General features: G+C 40.2%; 1 protein-coding gene across 1 annotated transcript in view; it reads left to right on the top strand.

Moving 5' to 3' along the window:
- plxna3 (plexin A3) overlaps positions 1-21871 on the top strand; it is a 135761-nt gene that overhangs the window by 61114 nt on the left and 52776 nt on the right. The window contains exon 7 of the mRNA XM_085345340.1: positions 18199-18339. Coding sequence (XP_085201466.1) covers positions 18199-18339 — 141 coding nt within the window. The remainder of the gene's footprint in view (positions 1-18198; positions 18340-21871) is intronic.

Raw genomic sequence — 21871 nt, 5'->3', positions numbered from 1 at the left:
GTTAAAGCTGCTGGTGTCAGGATGAGTGCCGTTTTTAATGCAAATGCAAATAATCGTCCTCACTTTGAGTTTCAGTTTGAACTTGAGCCTCCTCTGGACAACAGCCACTCTTCACTCATGCTGCTTTCCTTCTGCAAATAAACAAGAAAAGTCCAAATAAACAGACACATATTTTGGAGCAGGAGGATGTTTAGCTGCGGTGAAATTACATTTTTTTTATCCATCTCTCCTTTCATGTGTAGCTGTGCTGCCATCGTGTCTCAAAACACCTAAAAACTATTTAAAATTATAAATAACACAGCATCTCCTCCATTATTCACAGAGACCTTTAAAGACAACATTACCAGAGAAAAACAGGCCAAGAAAAGCCTGTCGAAACCAGCTCCGTTTTCCAATGAGCCTATTACCGTGCAGATAACTATCCCTGGATTACTAGGATACTAGGAAACGTGATTTTTCTCGGGCAAGTCGACCCTTTTATTCTGGTTTGTAGTCACAGAGCTACTGCATGACCACCACCACCTGCCCACCCTCTCTCTAATAGGCTCTAAATGGATCAAGGAAAACAGGCCAAGTCTGAAGCCTGGGCTCAGATTTATGTCTCCGCCTGGACGAGCTGCAGCTGTCAGAGGCCGGCCAGACACTCATAAATCGCCTCCTTCGCCTCAGGTTGTGTTTTTGTGCTAATGTGCAGTTGTTTGTCTGTTTATGTACCCCATATTTGTGTGTGTGTGTGTGTGGGGGGGGGGGACTTTATCCAGAATCCGATGTGCTTTGGTTTTCATAGAGGTGTAGCTCAACCGTCATGTGCGAGTTCTGCGATAGAGGAGGGTGGAGTTTGGCGAGCACGAATCAACGATGTGTTAAAACATCAACTTACAGTATGAACCATCTCAGAGTGCTTCCAGATGTTCAAGTTAAAAGCAGATGTACGATCCACTTCTGTGATGAAGTTTAAACCTGCTGTCACTTGTTAAGTCTTTGGCTTTCGGCTGTTTTATACACTTATATAATTAGTTATATAACTTCTGTCACGGTAATTGCAAGTTTAAATCTTTCCACTGTTGGAAAATGTAATTTTTTTCTTTTAATATCTGAAAGTAGCTGTAGTTTCAGACGTTTCCACAGAGAAAGATCCACTTTCCTCATGGTAACTGATTATTATATAAATCAGTGGGCAGCTGGAACATTAACTTTAGAAATGCAACTGGCATATACCGCTCATAGTCTGCTCATTTCAGGCTCTATATTTATGTCCTGGAACTCCACTAGAGTAGCCCTGCATGATTCACAGCTTACAAGAAAAAGTTTAAGCCCCCCAGTTCCCCAGCCATTTAACTTTAAGGGCATCCTCCCTAAAAGGCTACTGTCTTCTGCTTGGCAGACAGCGGGAAGCCTACCAAAGGGCTGCACCAGTGTTTGTGAGCTGCTCTGCTTATATTTGGTGGGGATGCTGTGTCTGTAATAGATAAATATATAATGTTTGAAACAAGCAGAGAGAAATAAAACAGAAACATCAGAAAGAGTCAGAGTAGTCCAAACCCTGGGCTCTAATGACAGTGTTTTATATGACTTGTCGACAGTACATAGATAGATATGAAATATAATCTCAATGATTTAATGTAGATAATGACAAACATTCACTGTAAACAAAGATTTAAACATCCACATTTAAATAATTTACAACATGAACAAAGAGGCTCATAAAAATGAGTTTTGTTTCAATAATACGTTATATTGTTATACACCTGATCTACAGATCACAGTGTGAGTATACAAACGCACAAAATCATCACCTGTACAGTGATTATATGCTGTGATTCAAAGACTTTGTCAAGATGTAGAAATAATTTCTTTATACTTTACAGAGGAGTAGTGCTGTTATCTCTGAAAGCTGTTCAGTCGGCTACAATGAAACCTTTACCAACACTGCTTATTTTATATCAGGGAAAAATGTTTTATATCATATATATCATATAGTTGATGTTATTAAACTAACATTTAAATGTTTAAATTGCTGTTGGGATCTTTGTGATAGTTAAGGTGACTTTTTATATAGACCAAGACGTTTAAAGTAATAATAATGTAATTTATTATGGTGCTGTAAGGAGTACAGAGAATAGGCGCAGTTTCTATGCTAAAATGTAAACCTTTAATGGTTTGGATTTACTACGTTGTCATGTGTCAATCAATGATCTTCTTCACTCCTGTTGGTTATCGTTTGAGTTGTACCCCTCCAAACTGAGATTAGTTTCACTCTGTATCACTTTTATGATGCTAACAGTAATTTTATGTCATACAGATCACAGAATTACAGTCTTTGAGACCCTTTAGCATGCTAGCTTTCATAGAGATTGGCTTTTAGGATTGTTAGCACAACATGTTAGGCTGCTTTATCCTTTCTGAAGTCACAGAGTGAAAAGACCCATAAAATATATACACATCAGCGCTATGCTGGAAATTTAGTGTTATTAGTTTTTCACTTTTCCTTTCCTTCGGTGTAGAGATGTAGCTATAATTTTTTTTATAGGAAATAACTGCAAAACTAGTGTTGTTAGCTTACTGTAATTAGTTTAAGCTATTTTGTAGTTGTGCAAGTTGGAGGAGACAGCGGTCCACTAAAAGCAGCTGGTGTTTGTTTCTGCTTTCTGAGGAGGGAAAAAAACCTGTTGATGGCATGTGCCCACATGCTAATTAGATGCTATATTTTTACACATATGGAGTCCATTTGTAGGAATAAATCACCACATGTCAGTGTGAAATTTGACCTGTTTTTGACTGTTTTTTGCTATAATGTGAAAACACGTGGGCCTGTTTGGGAGCCCATATTATAGCAGAAAAAATGAAAGCCATGGTAGGAGCAAGACCAGCCATTAAAAGTATCAAAATTGGTCCCTTTTAAGGTTTTAAAGTGGATTTATGTCCATTTACTCACGACAGACATTAGAGATATTTGTTTGTTTAGTTAAATTAGTTCCATTAAAAGTTGTAGAAGCATCAGTTAGCTGGGCCTATTTTTAACGGACTCGTGGACGTACTGATACTTCAGATACTACATGAGATCACTGTGATACCAAAGAAAACTTCAAGTTTTTTTCCTCTTATTTCTATGTAGATTTATGGAGGTGTGTTCTGGAGAGATGTCAGAGATAATTATAGCCCCGGAAGCCGTTTGCCACGCTGAATCTAAAAATATATGTTTCGTGTGTGAGATTGAGCTGCGACTCTGAGAGGGGGGAGGATTTCTGACTCAGATCTGCTTTGAGCAGGTCTCTGCTTTGATTTGTAAGCTCCACAGACAGAACAGAGCCTCCCCTGAATGTCATGTATGTTGCTGAGTTTTTCGGTCAATTTACTTGCATTTACAGCAGCTTAATCTCGCCTGAAAGGGACACAAAACCCAGTGCGTGAGACATTTCTGTAGGCGACAGGGCGGAGGTGGAGGGTCTTTGTCTCGTAATCCGTCCTTGTAAGTGTGTCGGCTGTTAGTGTCGGTGTGTCGCGGCGCTAACGGGTTTGAACCTGACACAGAGCACAGTAATGATTTACTTTGTTTACCTAACTGTTTGACCCCCCCCCCCCTCCCGAGTGTGAGTGTGTGTGTGGGTGGGTGGGTGTGTGTGCGTATGTTTAAGGCAGTATCCAGGCCTTTTTCCTGCGCCATGTGTGTTTCTTGTAATTATTTAATGCAGTGACTTGCAACACTCTCTCTTTTTCCCCTGTTGTAGCTGCCATAGTAATAAATGCAGGTGTTTAGGAGGCACCTCTAAACACCTGGGACCGCTTTGGGTGTGTGTGCATGTTCTTACACATGTGTCTTTGTGAGGACTGCATTTATTTATAGACCTTGTGAGGACATTTGTGAAAAGTGAGGACATTTTTTGCTAAACAGACCCATAAATTGTGGATTAATTTTGTGACTTTGTGTCCTCGCAGGTTGATAAATGAATCACTGATAAATAAATTTCATGAAAAAAAAACCCCACACAGTTTATCACAGCTGTGTGTGTGTGCCTCACCTTGGGGAATGACTTCATCTCTACCTCGCTTTTCTTTTTATCTCTCTGCCTTCATGACTGTCCTCCTCACCCCTCCTCTCTCTCTCTCTCTCTCTCTCTCTCTCTCTCTCTCTCAATTTTGTGCCCCCCCCCCCCCTCTCTCTCTCTCTCACGTTATTGACTGTGTTTTAGAGCAAAATCCATAAAGTTTGTCCCAAAGGGCACGTTTTAGTGTGACGTCACGAACAGACACAGTAAACCAGTGTGTGTGTGGTCTGAGTGAAAAAAGCCTGTGAGTTATTCTTTGTGTGTGTGTGTGTGTGTGTGTGTGTGTGTGCGCTGCCCCACCCAGGCTAAATCTGAGCACGGTTAGACTCCTGAATAACACATATTTTTACACGCTGTACAGTATCAGTCACTTAGTTTGAATCTCATTATCTCGCAGTTTGGGGACCCGGGTTTCTTTTGGGGACAAAAAGTCCTGAAAAGGAAAGCTTTGAGTTGGAAGCCTTGGTTTCATGTTGGGAAGGTCTCTGTAGTGATGGAAACGCAGCTCTCTCTATCTGTGTTTGTGTGACCTTTGATGTTGCAGCTAGCAAAGCAAGTCATTAATTAACGTCTTTCCTAATTGGAGGAAAATGAATAAGTAATATTAATGTCTTGGTTTGATGTTTCCACTGAAACAGTTTCCTTATGTTTCATCACCCTGAATCCATGGACAGACATATTTAGCTCAGTCTTACCTGAATCCATACTAACAAGCTCTGGGTCTTGTGTCTCGTCAGAGTGAACAGCTAACATCTTTCATTACCACAGAGACATCCATGAACCGAACTAGTGTCCTCCCAGTGTAATCTAGGGATAGTAATTGATCTATATAGGCATTTTAGCCTGGTATGTGGTGGCTGACTCCAAAAAGAGTCGGCCACTGCAGATTCCCATGTTAAATATTCAGCTTTACATCATAAAAAATATTTACAGCTCCACACAAAATAAACCATTGGCCTAATCAACAGTTTTTCCTTTCATAATCACTCTGAGATTTTTTTTTTAAATAACTCATCCACCTGGATAATTGCATTAGGAGTGTTGGATCTTTGACCGACATATCCCAATTAGCTTCAATGGCCTCAGCCATTACTCTGAATCATGAAACTAGGACGACGGCTTCACTGTGAGAGTGCCGTTGGAGTCTTTTAGAGCATTTTATCTGAATATATTACAGCTTGATGGTGAACACACCATCCAAAAAACATCGTCATTCCCTTTTGCTGAGTTAAATTCTCGTAACAAGTCTGCTAATCATCTAATTCCCCGTCATATAATCCTGTGCAATGTGCATGTATAGTTTGTGTATGCTGCTAGCTAACCAAGTTTATTAGTGAAAAATGAACACTCCACTCGTTCATGAAATAATGCTTTTGGTTTGAATAAACCAGCATTGCAGTAGCCAAAACACTAATGCTGAACCTCAACATGCATCATAGTAGTAGTAGAATCCAGCCGGCTACCATCAGTCCAACAAACAACAATTGCGGATATATTTGGATAACTTGTTACTGAATACTGACAGTGGTCTTTGTGCAGACAACATGTCCTCACAATGTCTAAAAGACCAGAGACTTAAAAACAAAAACAAAGCTAAACTCCTTTACGGTTGCAGTTTTAATTTAAATCGTGTGATTTTCAAAGTAAATTTTGACTGGGATGGTCTTTATGTTTATTCGTCATTAATATTAAGAGACTACAGCCCATGAATACAGCTTATTAAATTATAACTTACACTGCCTCTCAGATAAAAGATAAATGAAGCTGCATGCAGAATAAAATGTTGGACAGTATTCCACGTTGTTTAAAACACATTTCTTTTCGTTGCTTTCAGATTCAGCTATTATTCATCATTTATATTAATAAGTGTTTGATGTAAACATCTAATTGTTGGTTTTTGGTAGAAATGTTGTCAAAGTTTTAAAAGAACCAGAGAGTGAAAGTGACACTTTTATCAGTCTCTGATAAAGCAAACTGAGCTGATAACACACGCAGTCAGAATGGACAGCAGCAAATACTGCGTCCATGTGAACAAGCAGACGATTACTGCTGAGCAAACACAGACGCTCAGCTGGACCGGGCCTCGGAGCTGGATGATGGACAGATGCACAGCAGCAGGTGGATGGCACAAGCTGAACATTTGTCTTTGTGAGGACCGCTGTGAGTTTTAGACATTGTGAGGACATGTTGTCCTTCGTCTGGGACCTTGGGCCTCATTTGACATCCAGTGTTGTTTAGAGGGTAAATGTGAAACTCTGGTGCAGAGTACGTAAAAGAAATTCTGACCTGGATTAATTTATTTGTGGACATGAGAGAGCAATGAGAGCTAAATCAGTACATATACAATCAGGATTTTCTTTTGATTGCTTGTTTTAAATGGATAAATATTTACAGCAGCGTCTAAAGAAGTAAATATTATCAGAAAATGTCTTGTCGAGTTTTGTTGCAAGACCAAAAAGAGATCAATCCCAGTGGAGGATCCTATTACTTTTTATTTTTCATCAATAAATAAGAAACCAGAGCTGTACAAATACTAAGAGACTTTTGGTTTGGATTTTTTTTTTCCCAGCATAAAGTAAAAACAAGCTAAAAACTGAAGAGTTTTTATTTTCATATCTACAAACTGACTACTTTTGGCTTTGGGGAGGCTTTTTTTAAATTTTTGGAGCATATTTAGTATTTATGTTTGTTTTAAGGGTTTGACTTGGACTCCAGGTCGGGGACCAGAGAATGTCTGATGTTAATAGCGGTCCTCACAAAGATGTATGCCATCAGGTTCTTTGATGTGTTGTTTACATTCCTGTGCGATCTGCTCTGTGTCACACAGAGACGCAAACTCGCTAAACTCTAAACACACTGCAGCTCTGTCGTCTGTCCTGTGTCTTTATCTGTAAAACATACCTGATACATTGGAAGATTTCCAAATCCGGTTCAGATTTGTCCTCGATGAAGTTAACAGAATGTCTTGATGCATGCTCAGTCATCCAGGTAAGTCAATCCCAAAAGGTTGATTCTGTTCATCTGGACGTAGCGGAAAATGTTTCGTCATTCATCCAAGTGACTTCTTCAGTCTCAGCTGACCGCAGGTTTCCAACTTATAAACAGTACATTTGCATCATGACTGAAACCAGCACCACTGAAGCCCACTTGTGCAAATGTACTGTTTATACGTTTGGGGAAACCTGCAGTCAGCTGAGACTGAAGAAGTCACTTGGATGAATGACGAAACATTTTCCGCTACGTCCAGATGAACAGAATCAACCTTTTGGGAAGTTAACTGAAATTCAGATGACAAAGAAAACTTCAACATAGACGTTCAGACTTGGATGACTTGATGATCAATGTTAACTGGAGGCTTTGACTTGAATTGTTCAGTATGATAGATAAAGTAAGTTGCATGCAGAAGAAAGACTTAATGGAGATGATTAGCTTAGTTCCATTTTAGTTGTGGACACACAACCGAGGTAAATTAGCAGATTTGTTTTTAGTTATTCTTTCTCTGTAGGGGTCTGAGGTGATTACATCAAGAGATTTTGTTCTGAGGTTTTTGTATTGTGTATGGATTTTTGTACTCTCAGGGTTAGATGTTGTCACATGTCCGATGCCACTTCTGGTTTGGATTTGGACATTTTGCACCTGTGTGTTTACCAACCTGCTGTTAAATATTCAGTACGTTTTAGCAGGTTTTTAGGATAAAATGGAAAATGCACACTGCAGAAACTCAAAATCTTACCAAGTATATTTGTCTTATTTCTAGTCAAAAAAAAATTACACTTAAAACATTATAACATTTCAGTGAGATATAGGAGCTTGTTTTTAGACAGTGCATCTTGCATCTTGGAGACTTTTCACTTGTTCCATGTAGTGCAGCGTACGTTTGACTTAAAGCAGTCACTGCCTCTCCAGTGGCCTACAGTCCTTTAGGTCATCAATCAGCTGTTACATAAACATTTAGTCAGAAATGATCAAACTTCATTTTAGGTGTAGAGATATCTCAAAAGCAAATGTTCATATATATACTTTTCCTGAGTTAACGTTACTTGGTAGTAACAGACCAAATGAGCTGCATATACAACAAACAGTTGGACTTTAAATTGCCAGATATCCAGTGGCAGTTCTGACTTGGATCCTTCCCCCCGCTGCTGCTTCTCACTCCCACCCCCTTTTCTTTTTTTTGCTTTTGCATCATCTCTTTCTCTCCTTGCTACCAGCTGCCCTACATATTGAAGGATAGATATCGTTGCATCACCACAGGCAACAGAAAAAATATCACACACACTGCAGAAAAACACGGTGCGCACACACATGCCGTCGTACCATGCACGCGCGCACAGAGGTGGATTAATTATTATTCGGTTGCCAGGGAGATGATGGAAGAATGAGCAAATCTGTCAGCTCCCCAAAGAGACTGAAGACTCTTCACACTTCATCCTCTCTCTCTCTGTTTATTTCATTCTTCCACTCAATCCAGGAGACTTGCGGGTGGGGGAGGGGATATACGCGGGTATATTATCTGTTATAGCATGTGTAATTGTTACCATGGCAAAGATAATGCAGGCTTAAAGGGGAGAGCGCTTTTGGGCCCTCACGGGTTTGTTGCTGTGCTAGTTTCCATCATTTCTTGAACAATGAGTTGATTAAAACTAACAGTCGGTGACTAGTTGTTGTTTTCAAGCTCTGCAGAAAAGTAAAGATATAGGAGCGATAAATCAGATGATGTTTAAAGATGATGTTGGTTGAAATACAAACTGTGATTTGTGTGAGAGGCAGACAGAGCTGAGTTTAACCTGCAGTGGAAGCTTTGACTTGACTTTTTCTAATAAGATGACAAACTGAGCCGAGTCCAAACCTTAAACTTTGTACTTGAACGTTAACCTAACGTTCCCTCTGCATGCACCATTAATCACGTATAATCTCAGGCAAATTAAAAACTACTACACCTATTAGGACTGTTCCCCCCGGACACTCTGGGATTTGTTCTCTTTGGAAGTACATTTTTAACAGCCGCTAAGGTTGATTAACGCTTTGATGCACGAGTGACTGGACCCTACACTCGTCATTACTTGGATCTGAAATCTTCTCGTCTTTGGTTCGGCCTTTCAGCTCTTTTCCTTCTGGCTTTTGTCAACCCACACCTTTCCGTTGCTTCGTTGATCCGGGTTTGCAGTTGGGAACCACCTTCCAGTCACCTTCTCATATGTGGTGTAGCTTTGAGAGCTCAGTGAGGAAAGCTCGTCATGCAGTGGTGATACCAAACTGTTACAAAGCATAACAATAGGATCTGCTGTGAACAGATAAACAGAGTTTGGGCTTTGGACTAGCATGTGGTGCATGTAAAACTGATGGAAACTTAAAAATCCACTGAACTTCCAAAGGATCTTATAAATAACTTCCATCAGAAATGTGCTAATTTAAGTTTTCTGTGCATTAGTTGCAGCTAATTTTGTTGCTTACTGAGGAAATATGATTTTAAGACTCACGGAAAAAAATAATCCAGTGTGTGTGTGTGTGTGTGTGTGTGTGTGTGTGTGTGTGTGTGTGTGTGTGTGTGTGTGTGTGTGTGTGTGCCTGAGGGCTTAAAACCATCAGTTGGAGGTCTTACTATTATTTGCTGTGTGTGTGTGTGTGTTGGGGGATGGGGGAGGAACTAATGAGCTTAAGTGCCTCCCCTCTGCCTGTTTCACCCTTCGCTGCTCTTCCTCCTCCTCTTCCTCCCTCAGGGCGCGATGGCTGACTGAACAATGTTTAGTGTCCGTCTGAAGGAGCTACATGGATACGATGGCCCTCCTTCACACACTCACGCTGTCTCCTCCTCTTGTCTGATCTCAGGTCAGAAGAATGAGGCGACAACATGATTATTTTCCATCTGAAATTGAGTTTCAATACTTTTCGTGGTCATTCGTACACCGGCTGGAAGGCGTGATCGGCCCCACTCGGTCTAAAGAGACACTTTGATGGTCCTAACGCTCTGCTATCTTGTTGGAGGTGCTAATGAGCAGCTTAATTGTTTTCTGACGGAATAATAAAAGATGCCACCATTTTTTCTCATTTTAGTGCTGGTGTCTTTCCACGCTGTAACGGGCAGTAACTCCAGTCAGGCTTAAATCAACAGATTTCCAATAGAAGTTCTGACTGGTTTAGTAAATAGCCTCCATAGAACAGAAAGGCCTTTCTGAGTGTTATATTACAAGATTTTTCAAATGTAATATGTATAATTTATGTTCCTGTTGAGGATGTCATATTATTCCCAGATTAGTTTTTAGGAAAATCACTGAACAGAGTATTCATACTATAGATGAGGTCAAATGATTAGAAGGGCTTAAATTAGCTGATTTTTAAAAGAAATTAGAAGAATTAAAAAAGCAGCTCCACATGCAGATCATCCATCCTCTTCAGGGCCGCGGGGGGCTGGAGCCTATCCCAGCTGTCTGTGGAGACGGGGTACACCCTGGACAGGACGCCAGACTGTAGCAGGGTTAACATAGAAGCAGACAGCCATTCACACCCATGGGCAGTTTAGAGTTACTAATTAACCTAACCCCACTAAGTGCATGCAGGAGTACCCGTAGAGAACCCGTGTAAACACCGGGAGTACATGCAAACTTCACACAGATGGTGGATTTGAACTCAGGACCCTTTTGCTGTGGAGCAACAGTACTAACCACTGTGCTGCCCTACATGCAAATCAGTCTGAGGTAAATCAGGAGATCGGTCTTGGATGTCTTTTACTTCACAAAGTAAACCTAGCCTGAATCAAGCCACAGACATTAAACTAGAACCTAAACTCAGACTATTTCTAAGAGGAATTTAATTTGCAGAATTTGTACCAATAATATAGAAAATGATGTCTAATTTTCCAACGTTGCGGAGAATCCCAGACACACACACTTTGTGTGACGGACCGAACGGCAGAAACTGTTTCCGATGCAGCAGTCCGGTCTAAGCGAGCAAACTCAACGCTGAAGCGCTCTGTTATCGGGTGCTTCAGTTTCAAAGCAGAGCTTGAGCAAAACATGATTTTCAAATTTGTCCACATTAGTGAGAACACAGGCTGAAAGGAGAGTCTGCAGCGGAGAAGCAGCAGCAGCTGAATGAAACTTGAGCGTAGCATGCTAACAGACCTGCTGCATGTTTTTGTGTGTCTGTGTGTGCGTGCTGTAGGGAAAGTAGTGCAGGTGTTGAGTTTCAGGGTGCTATAATGTGTTTGTGAATGAAAGAGAGAGGCAGACAGATTGAATGAGAGCTGAATGAGTCTGTTAACAGACACTAATGAGTCTGACAGAACGAGGCTGCCTTTAGAAAGACGCTGAATTCAAGGTCTCTACCAAAATAAAACACACATGCCAGAAAGGTGACACATCAAGAGAAGGAAAAATGTTTGTGTTTTTAATGAAGCGAAAGAAATGCCACGAGTGTCTGTGAAGAGGAAAACTCAACGCTAGTCTGTGCAGGTTTAACTGTTTTCTTTTTCTTTTTAATACAAGACAGATAAATACTTTATTCATCACGACTCCAGTGAGATTTCATATTATCAACACGAGTTAATTTAGTGGTTTTTTGCATGATTTTAAATCTTACATCAAAAAATTTCAATGAAAGTCTCACACAAGTTTGTGTAAAACTGGGTCAAAGGATGATCAAATGATCGACAATTTAAAAAAAAAAATAAGAAAGAAACAACGTCAGGGTTAAAGCTGCACTAACACAAACAATACAACACCACAACAACCTCTCTCATCTGACTCAGAAACAGCATCAGACTGAGCTGCAGACACACAATCACAGGAATAACACATCTAAATGTTTCTACAGGAGCCCTCAGGACTGCCAGTCGATGTGGCTCCATGTTTAAAGCTTTAAATCCATAAACAGCACGAACTTTTACTGACTCTCAGTGCGATCTAAACTGTTTCTGAGAGTTTAAAAAATAGTTGACAGTTATTTTTTACTACTTATGTGCTTAGTTACGCACAGAGAGACACACAATTCCCATTGTGGTCATTAAACTCTAGAAATGTTGCCGTAATGACCGAGATGATATAAAAAGATGAACGTAGCCACCACGATGTCACTCTGCTGCCTTGTGCAAAAACAAGCTGCATCTATAAACAGCATGGCTGAAACCCACACACACACATCCTGACTAATTATGCTGAGTTACACACTCATAAAATACTAGAATTTCACTCACTAAAAGCGGAGCTTCTTGGATGGCCTGCTTCATAAAGCAGATCATAATCTTAGTTAGATAATACATGAAAACGTGTCTCCGGAGCCACAAACACGGTTAAAAAGTTACAGTTTAATGATACCAGGATACCAGCTGCCACGCCCCGACTCATGTGACTCGTGAAAGATAAATAATCCAAAGGACACAAAACAACAAACACAAAAGTTCGACATTTTAACATGGGAACCTATTGGGACTGACTCACTTTTGGAGGCAGCCTCAAGTGGCCATCCTAAGAACTGGTTTTATTTTGTTGTATTTATCCGCAAAACCTTAAAGGCCGGTCCCTGAATGTATTGTTGGGGACCGCTGGATGGAAACTGATTCTGACGTATAGTCAATGCTATCAGCCTTTAAATTAGAGCCATGATGTTGGTGGGAGGATGCAGTCAAAATTGGATCTGCTGCTGATAACACTGTTTTAAAAATGAACTAAAGAAAAATGTGCACATAGGAATAAAGCTGCCATCATACTGTCAGCTTTCACTGGAAGCTCTATGTCACATATAGCAATAGAGTTGAACTATAAACCTCCAGAAACATAAATACACACTGTACACACACACAGCGTATTGGATGCAGTAACAATAATTGTTTTTAAATGATGATTTTAAAGCAAATGAATGGATCTGTGGAAACAGAGTTAACATGAAGTCAACAGACTTCCAAGAGGAACTTTTGCAATATCTAAATAAACAGGGGAAAAAAATTAATCGTATGATTTTAAAATGAAGTTCTGTCATGAATTTATAAAAGCTTTATGTGGTCCTGTGTGTTTGTGTGTGCAGCTGTAAATGCACACGCTCAGAGTCGGTATTATCAGTAATAGAGTCGGTTTATCGCAAATGAACCGGCAGCTTTACTCTGTCTCCCTGCCTCACCATCGGGCTGGACCACACGTTTAATACTTATTTCACACACACACACTGATACACACACACGGAGGTATTGCATTACAACGGAATTTCAGGCAGCTGGCTGCAGGCCGTGTGTGTGTGTGTGTGTGTGTGTGTGTGTGTGTGTGTGTGTGTGTGTGTGTGTTTGGTATCTGGTTTCCACCATTCGCTGACCAACTAAGCAGAATAAACAGTGAAAATGAAAAATTGTGTGCGTTTAACAAACTGAAACGGCAGCGAGCGGCATCAGAGACACCAGGAGGAAGAGCACACGAGAGTTTAATCAGCATATTTTCCAATGGAAGAAACAAAATGCAGAGTGAGAAATGGACGTCCTGACTCGGATTGTGTTGGTTAATAATTCACTGGCTGCAGACAGGCTTGCAGAAGGATGTGAAATCAGCAGGTTTTCTGTGGCAGTTCTGACTTGGATGTTTTTCCTTCTTTTCCGTACAGGCTGGAGTTTCAGTGTCGTAGTTTCCAAAAATCAGGATGGCTCGAACTGCGTTTCAGCCACAAAGACAAACAGAACCCAATCACACTGCAGTGATTAAATGGTGATCAGCGTCTGTTAAATAAGAAAGTTTCCAGTGGGAGTTGTGAATTAGATCCTTTGGAGGGAAAGAAAAGCAGAGAAGAAAGACGGAAGAAAATGATTTCTCGTGGAAATTCTGACTGTGAGTTGTTTAGAGGACAGTCCTGTTTGCATTTCCTTAAATTAAACATTTAAGGAAATGCAACATTTAACGGTCCTTTAGAGAAACAGAAAGAAATCCCTAAAAGTCAATTTTCCCGTTTCTGCCTGATGTTGTTTTTTATGAAAGAGTGAAACACAAAGACAGTCGAACACTGTAGTGTCTGTTAGTTCTGCCAGTTTCCCTCGAGAGTTCTCCATTTGATAGCACCTGATGGATTAATTACTACATTTCTAATGGAAGTTCTGATTTACGTTCTGGGGGGAAAAAATCAGACATCTTTCTGTTCGATTGCTTTAAATCAGCGAGTTTTGAATTGGAGAAGCTTTGTGCTGAAGAAAGCCTTGATGGCAGTTTAAGTTCTGACTAAAGTGGAAAGTTTAGACATTCATCGAGTCAAAAGGGCTTGAAGACAAACGTGAGTTGGATTGAGCTTTAACCTCCTAGGACCTGGCGTCCACATATGTGGACATCATCACATTTTGGGTTGTCTAGACCAAAATACAACATTTTGCTCTACAAGGGCCTGATATCCACTTACGAGGATGTTATACTCCGAAATTTACAACACGTCCTCATATGTGGCTCTCATTTTTCTCAGAAACAAAAATCAGGTAAAAAATCTGTTAATTCTTTGTTTTTACATTCATCAGGACCCAATCAGCCCAAATAGCAAAGAGAAAATAAAAATGCGTCACATGAAAGAGTTCAGGTCTTAGGAGGTTAATACGAAAGTTTTCATTGCAAAGATTCACAGCTGGAGTTTGAAATCTGCAGTTTTCTGACCTAAATTCCCACAAAAACAACAGTTTGGATCATTAAAAAAAAGAGTTGATGAGCGTTACATAAGCAATGTTTAATAGAAGTTTTGAACTGGATAAGCTTTGCGCAGCAGAAAGCTTTGATGATGGTGAAATCTGCATCTGCCTGTTAGAAGTTCTGACTTTGGGAACGTTTAAAAAAAAAAGAGAAAACGGCTCGTCCTGGAAAAAAAATGACACGAGCAAATTTCCAGTGGGAGTCCTGATAGTGATTATGTTACTAAACAGTGTGCGCGTTCCACAGGAATAAAAGCACTCGACGACAGTTCTGACTTGGACTGATGGATTTTAATAAAGAAATTACACTTGATACAGAGATTTACAGCTGAAGTTTTAAATCAGCAGTTTTCCAAAAGACGTTCAAGGATGAAACAAACCAAGAGCTTGGTTCATTAAAGAAACAAACAGACTTGTTATATCACGGTTTCCTGATTCAGAGTTTTGAATCGTATACATTTTGCACTGAAGATCGACTCGGCGACGGTTAAATTAGTATCTTTTCTAATGGAAGTTGTGACTTGCATCTGAAATCAGGTGGAAACAGCTGCTGCTGGGCGTTAAAGCCGAATCTAATTGGATATGTGATTCAGAGCTCAGCTGGACATTCGAGTTTGTTCTCATCACATGATCCTGTCGGTTAATGAAACTCGGAAGGAGTGCGTCTGTCAGCGCGCACACACACACACACACAAACACACACATTCGTTTCCCGAGACTTGCTCAATCCACAAACTTCACAGTGAAAGTTAACGATTTATCTTAATGGCACTTTTTCTGTCGAGTCCCCACAACGTGAGTAATGCTCATCGCCGAAGCACACCCCGGGGCAACACAATACGACAGACGGATTGTGTCTCTGGGCGAGAGGTCAAAGGTCAGAGCGAGGCTGTGTGGGTGAGATCGCGACCTCGGGCTGTGCTCAGAACAAAGCAGGTGTTGACGGTTTGAATCCAGCCGGGAGTCACGAGTCAAAGGTCACTTCCTCTGTCGCTCTGTCACTCCCCCGTCACGTCTTCTTCTCCTCTTTCTCTGTTTCTCTTTCATCTTCTCCTGTTTACTTCTTTTCTTCCTCATCTTAATTTTCAGTCTCTCAGATTTACGATTGCTGCTCGTTGACGTTTTTCATTGGTCGATGTCATGTTTGCTCCAGCTAAGAAAAAGGCTGTTTCGGAAAATAAGGCAAAAATTTGACTTTTGATGTGTTTTGTGGAAAAGGCTGAAAGATTCAGGATCATGTTCGCCTTTCTTGGCACGAGACTGGAAACTGGTGGAAACCAAACTGGTGGCCACATCCCCAGAGACCAGCTCCACCACCACCTCTGATTCCTACGGCGAGCACAGCCACAAAAGTCCCATTTTGGAATTTGCTGTTTTTTGTTACTTTCTTGTTTTCTGGTAAAAACTCACCTGAGAAAATGAAATTCAAAGATTTTTCTGAAACAGGTCGGTGTTTGTGTGGAATGTGTCAATTCATTTTTCTACAGATTACACCTTTAAATTCTATTTTACAGCACGTGTGTGTGTGTGTGTGTGTGTGTGTGTGTGTGTGTGTGTGTGTGTGTGCGTGCGTGTGCGTGTGCGTGCGTGCGTGAGAGAGAAATTTGTGTTAGGTCTCTGTCTGCTGCAGTGTCCTACTTTAACGTCTCCTCCCTCACTCTGCTATGAGTGTGTGTGTGTGTGTGTGTGTGTGTGTGTGTGTGTGTGTGTGTGTGTGTGTGTGTGTGAGAGAGAAAATCGGTGTGTTTCTGTAAAACAGGATTGTGCAAGTGTGTATTTGGTTGTGAGTCAGACCTGCTGCCTGTGTGTGTGTGTGCAGCTCGTCAGCTCTAATTAAGCTCGGCCTCTTAACGAGCAGACAGCTAATTAACACACTAAGAGAAGCACACACACATTTGTCCTTCATCACACGCTCTGGTTTCTTCATCGTTTTTGTTGCTATCTTTCTTCTTTCCTTCTTTATTCCCTACCTTTGCACCCTTAAATCCTTATGTCTTCCTTTTTTGTGTGGTTTACTCTTTATTTAACTTTTGTCCCTGCCTCCTCATTCATTTCCTTGAATCTTTCCACTTACTTCCCTCCTGTTTTCATTCCTTTTCTTTTCTCTATATTTTTGTGTTTTTCTTCACTTGTTCCCTTCCTTCGTTCGTTCCTGTTTTATTTCCCTTTCTTTCTCCTCACTTCCTTTCCTTACCTTGAACTCCCCTCAGATCTTATTTCTCGTCTGTTCTGTGATTTTAATTGTCGCTTTTGTAATTTTCCATTTTCTTTCCTTCTCTTTTTCTCTCATATAATTTTTTCCCCCTTCTCATTTTCTCCTTTTTTTTTTATCCCCGTTTCCTCCCCCTCTCTCTTTCCCCTCTCCCACTTTTACCCCCCTCTTCCTCCTCTTCCTCTGTGGTGTTTTTCTGGGTCAGACAGAGGGAGGGAGGCGGGAAGGTTTGGGGAGATTTGGGGAATCTTATTTTAGTCGCTCCACATTTTCGAGCAGTGTGTTTGTCTCCTCATCAGCCCTCTGCTGTATTTAACTTTACATGCTCACCATCATCATCACCATCATCTTCATCTTCATCATCATCATCATCATCATCTCTATTCAGTGAAATCTAATCCCATTATTCGCTTTTATATCTGTGAAATGGCAGCTTTTTTTTTTTTACATGGTGCTATGAAACAGTTCAACACTTTGCATTAAGTGTGAGCCACCCTCACAGTTGCCGGGCAGATTTCTGTGGATATTCAAAGTCACCAGAGCATGAAGCCCAATGAAAAAATTCTTGTTGCATTTGAATCTGTGAATTTCCAGTTGAAGTTCTAAACAAAAGGAAAAATATAAAAAAATAAAAAGACAGATTTTTATTTCACGCGTTCGGTATATGGAAAATATTTGGAACTGATGAAACTGCAAATTTCTAGTTGAAGTTTAGCTTTAGATTATAGATTTTCCAATAAATTATAGAAATAATATTTCTTTAAAGGAAAAAATGATTAAATTTGGTTTGTAATTGATGTTGTTTTGGATTTAAAAGCATCTCCACTTTAATTCTGTAAGTAAGAGTTAACTCAGATTTTCAGTGGAAGTTCTGACTTCATTGTTCTTGTTAAAAAACTGTATCTCTGCTACAAAATAGCAAAGAAGGTAAATCATTAGATTCATTGTTGGATTTTCAATAGAAAGACTTGTGGGTGTTAAACTGGCGGATTTTCAAAGCGAGTCTGACTTTTTTAAATGAAGAAAATCATCTTTGTATGGAAGACCTAATTAAAAGTTAAATTAGCGTATTTCAAATGGAGGCTCTGGTTTTTCACTAGATAAAGAAAAATAAATTTTCTGCATAATAAAAATCTCTGTGTTATTGGAGGAGATTCCAACGGAGGTTTTGACATAATTTTCTTTGAAAATTGAAAATAAAAGTTTCTGTTTCTGAGTGATTTTCCAGTTTGTTAGCGTTTCTTATTGTTTTTACAGGTAGGTTTTTTTAATGATCGTCATTCCTTTTGTGTTCGTTTCAGATCCGCGTGGATGGGATCCCGCCGCCGGCCGAGAACGCTTTGCTGTATGAGACAGTGACTGTGGTGGAGGGCAAGCCGATCCTGAGAGACATGGTGTTCAGTCCTGACCATCAGTACATCTACCTGCTCAGTGACAGACAGGTAAATACACCTGCTGAGCCCTTACACGATCAGTCAGAGAAACGGTCACGAGACTCTTCTCCGTTCGTTTGTCCCTTTTATTTCTTCTTTGAATTTTACAGCCCAAAAAACACAAAGCTGGCGTGATGGTGACGCACCAGATCGGCTTGTTTGGGTCACCGTGAACATTTCATATTAAATGTTTATACAGAGATTTCGTTGTGACGCTCTGACATGATTAATGTTTTCGCCCTGCATCACATTTTTATGGGTTAATCTAAGAATATTTGTGCTCGAAAGAATTTGATCAGCAGATTTATAACTGACCTGCATTTTAACAGATAAGGAAATCAAAAAGTCCTGACTTAGATTCTCCCTGATTCAGAAAAATAAAATCCTGCACAGAAGAACGACGTCTGAGGGTTAAATTAACAGATCTGTAATGGAAGTTCTGCTGGACAGAACTGTGAAGATTTCCAGTAAATGATTTTAGTGAACTTTTACTCACCCAGAGAAATGTATCCTTGTATAATAGAATTACTGAATAACCTAAAGAAAATGAAAATAACAAGCTAGATCAGAACATTTCCAACTGCATTAAGACTTTTAATCATTTAGTTGTCTTCTAATCAGTCATGAAAACAAAGAAAAGCTTGATATAGATGAGATGAGGAAAAGCAAATCTGTGTAAATGGAACTAAATCAGCAGATTTCCAGAGGAAGTTCTGATAAATATAAAAAATAAAATGCTCTACAGAAGAAGCCGTTTTGTTTCATGTTCAATCATCAGATTTTCAATGGAAGTTCTGCATCGAGGTTTTCAGTAGCCAATGAAAAGAAAGAAAAGGTCTGTACACAATAAAGACCCATGAGTTGGTTTTTAGTTCGTCAATAAGGGTTCCAGTCATTAATTGGGGGGGAAAACATGTTCTATATAGAAGAAAGCTTCTGAGTGTAAAATCAGCAGATTCCTAATGGAAGCTTTCCAGCAGCTAATGAAAAGCAGGGAAAGTTCTGCACAGAACTCATGAGGATTAAGTGGGCAGATTTCCAACGGACTATTTGGCTTAAATTTCTTGTAATGCAACTTCTAGCGTAGGTTTTTCAAAAGTTGCAGAGAACAAAGTCCTGCAGAGAAGAAAGCCTTATGAGCATTATATCAGCACATTCCCAATGGAAGTTCCTCATTAGGGCTTCCAGCAGCTGATGTAAAAAAGGAAAGATTCTGCACATTTCTGTCTTTTTGATAAGAAAATGAGCCCAAAAAATACACAGCAGGTCAGTTTATCAGAGGAGCTGCAGTCATTTACAGGGGAGGTTACGTGTGTGTGTGTCTGTGTGTGTGTGTCTGTGTGTGTCTGTGTGTGTGTGTGTTTGTGGGGTTGCCAGAAAGAGAAATATGAATTGTGTTGTTTTAACATCTGCAGACAGGAAGCTGAGAATATGAATATCGCTCAGCTGGCGCCACCACACACACTGTGTTTCTGAGGGTGTGTGTGTGTGTGTCCCATGTTAAAACTCTCATTGTACCACTGAGAGGAAGCAGAGACGAGTTCAACAACTGTTAGTTCCTGTGCAGCTGAGGGGAGACACACACACACACACACACACACACACACACACACACACACACACACACACACACACACACACACAAATGTTCATCTTTGTCCATTTTCGAGCTGTGATGTCAGTAAACGACTGTCAGAACGTCCCAGCTCCTGCAAGACCTGAGCTCCTCTCCATCATGATGAACACAGACAAATATTAAATGATGTAGCTCTGGAGTCAAAGAGACGTTTTTCACACAATACCTAATACAATATGAAATAATCACTTCAGTCAAGGCATTTAAAGACGTACATCTAAAAAACTCTGGAAAAAAACTCTGGAAGTTCTACATCAGTGAAGTAAAAATTTATTTTAAAAAAATTCAATCAGGGTCTGATTTAATATATTTTGATTAAGAGAAACAGAAAAGTTATAGGAAACAATTCAATAAGCTGATTTCCATTAAAAATTTGTTTTTTACAGAGACACATTTGTTAAGTTGCTGATATGTTCAGAATCAGTACATTTTTAAATGCAAAGATGAATAATTTCTGTGACAGAGCAGTCGATACTGTAAATGAGCAGTTTTCAATAAATAAAGATATCAAAGACAAACATCACTGTTAAATAAGCTGGTTCTTAAAAGGGATTTCTGACATGATGTTTTTTGATGAAAGAATAATCTGGTGATAAACAGCCAAACAACAAATTGATTATTTATCTAGTCCATGATTCCCAAAGCATGGACCATGAAATGCCCATCCATCCTCTTCCACTTACCGGATTCAGGGTCATAAGTCAGTGGCGGGATACAACCCCAGTTTGTTGCATGGTTCAACAGAGAGACAGACGACTGAGTTTAGACTCCGGGCAATCTGACATGTGCGTCTTTGGTCTGTGGGAGGAAGTCAGCGAGAGCGCACACGGGAAAAACGTGCAGACCGCTTTGGATCAGGAAAGAATAAAGGAGTAAAGAATGAACCTCAACATACAAATCATCAGAACTTTAAAAAGAATCAGTGAAAAGAAAAACGTGTGACATCACCACAGTCCTGTTTCCATTTATACTGGTGCTTGAAACACACCAGATTGGCTACAGTCTGCTGTGTTATCTGGTTGTTAAGTGATGACGTATGAACCCTGCTTCCGGGCCCAAACTACTCAAGCGGAGTTTGGACCTGGAAGCAGCTAATGACGTCAGACTTAAAATGCGGATTGTCTGGAAAAGTTCATCATGTGAGGTCCCTCAGCAGCCTCGGCCTATAGGAGTATGAGATCAGACTCACCTGATCCAATCATAACTAAATGCTTTATCAAGATAGAAAGTTAAAAGACTGATCTAGAATCAGTAGAGAGGCAGTCTGACTGCTGAATCCAAGCTGGTTCCACAGAGGAGAGACCTGAAGGCCGAAGGCTCTGCCTCCCATTCTACTTTTAGATATCCTGGGAACCACAAGTACGCCCGCAGCCTGAGAGCAAAATGCCCTACTGGAATAATTTGATACTACGGGGTCTTTAAGAGATGATGGAGAGTGATTATTCTGGACTTTGTATGTGAATAGAATAATTTAAGGTCCTGTATACATTCCAAGTGTCCTGAAGTGTAAACACTTGAAGTACAAACAGGTCAGATGTGCAGTTGTATTTGATTAGTATTCAGAGACACAGGCGCAGTCCTCGGCTCGTTCTCTGCCTGACACTGTTTCACTGCAGTGTTACATAAACACTCGCACACATTTACATGAGCTTTCAGCAGCCAATCAGAACTGCAGGCTGGCTGCCATACGAGCAGACAGACTCGACCAGTTTGCGATCAAACTGATTGTTTCTGTCAGTGCCACACCTGCAGCAGCTGCTGCATTCACAGACAGCAGACAGGATTCCCAAACAGACACTCGCATGACCTAAAAACACTTCAATCCTTATTTCATTAGCAAAAAAAAAGTGTTGACTGAGATCCTGCAGTGTTTTCAGCTCTGTGTTTTAATCACGATTCAGTTTA

This window comes from Diplotaxodon limnothrissa, linkage group LG20, assembly GCF_057381915.1.
Source record: "Diplotaxodon limnothrissa isolate DT_005_m linkage group LG20, D_limnothrissa_male_GT1.1, whole genome shotgun sequence".
NCBI lineage: Eukaryota > Metazoa > Chordata > Actinopteri > Cichliformes > Cichlidae > Diplotaxodon > Diplotaxodon limnothrissa.
Note: the sequence above shows the minus strand (reverse complement) of the source record. Positions and strands in the feature narration are given on the sequence as shown.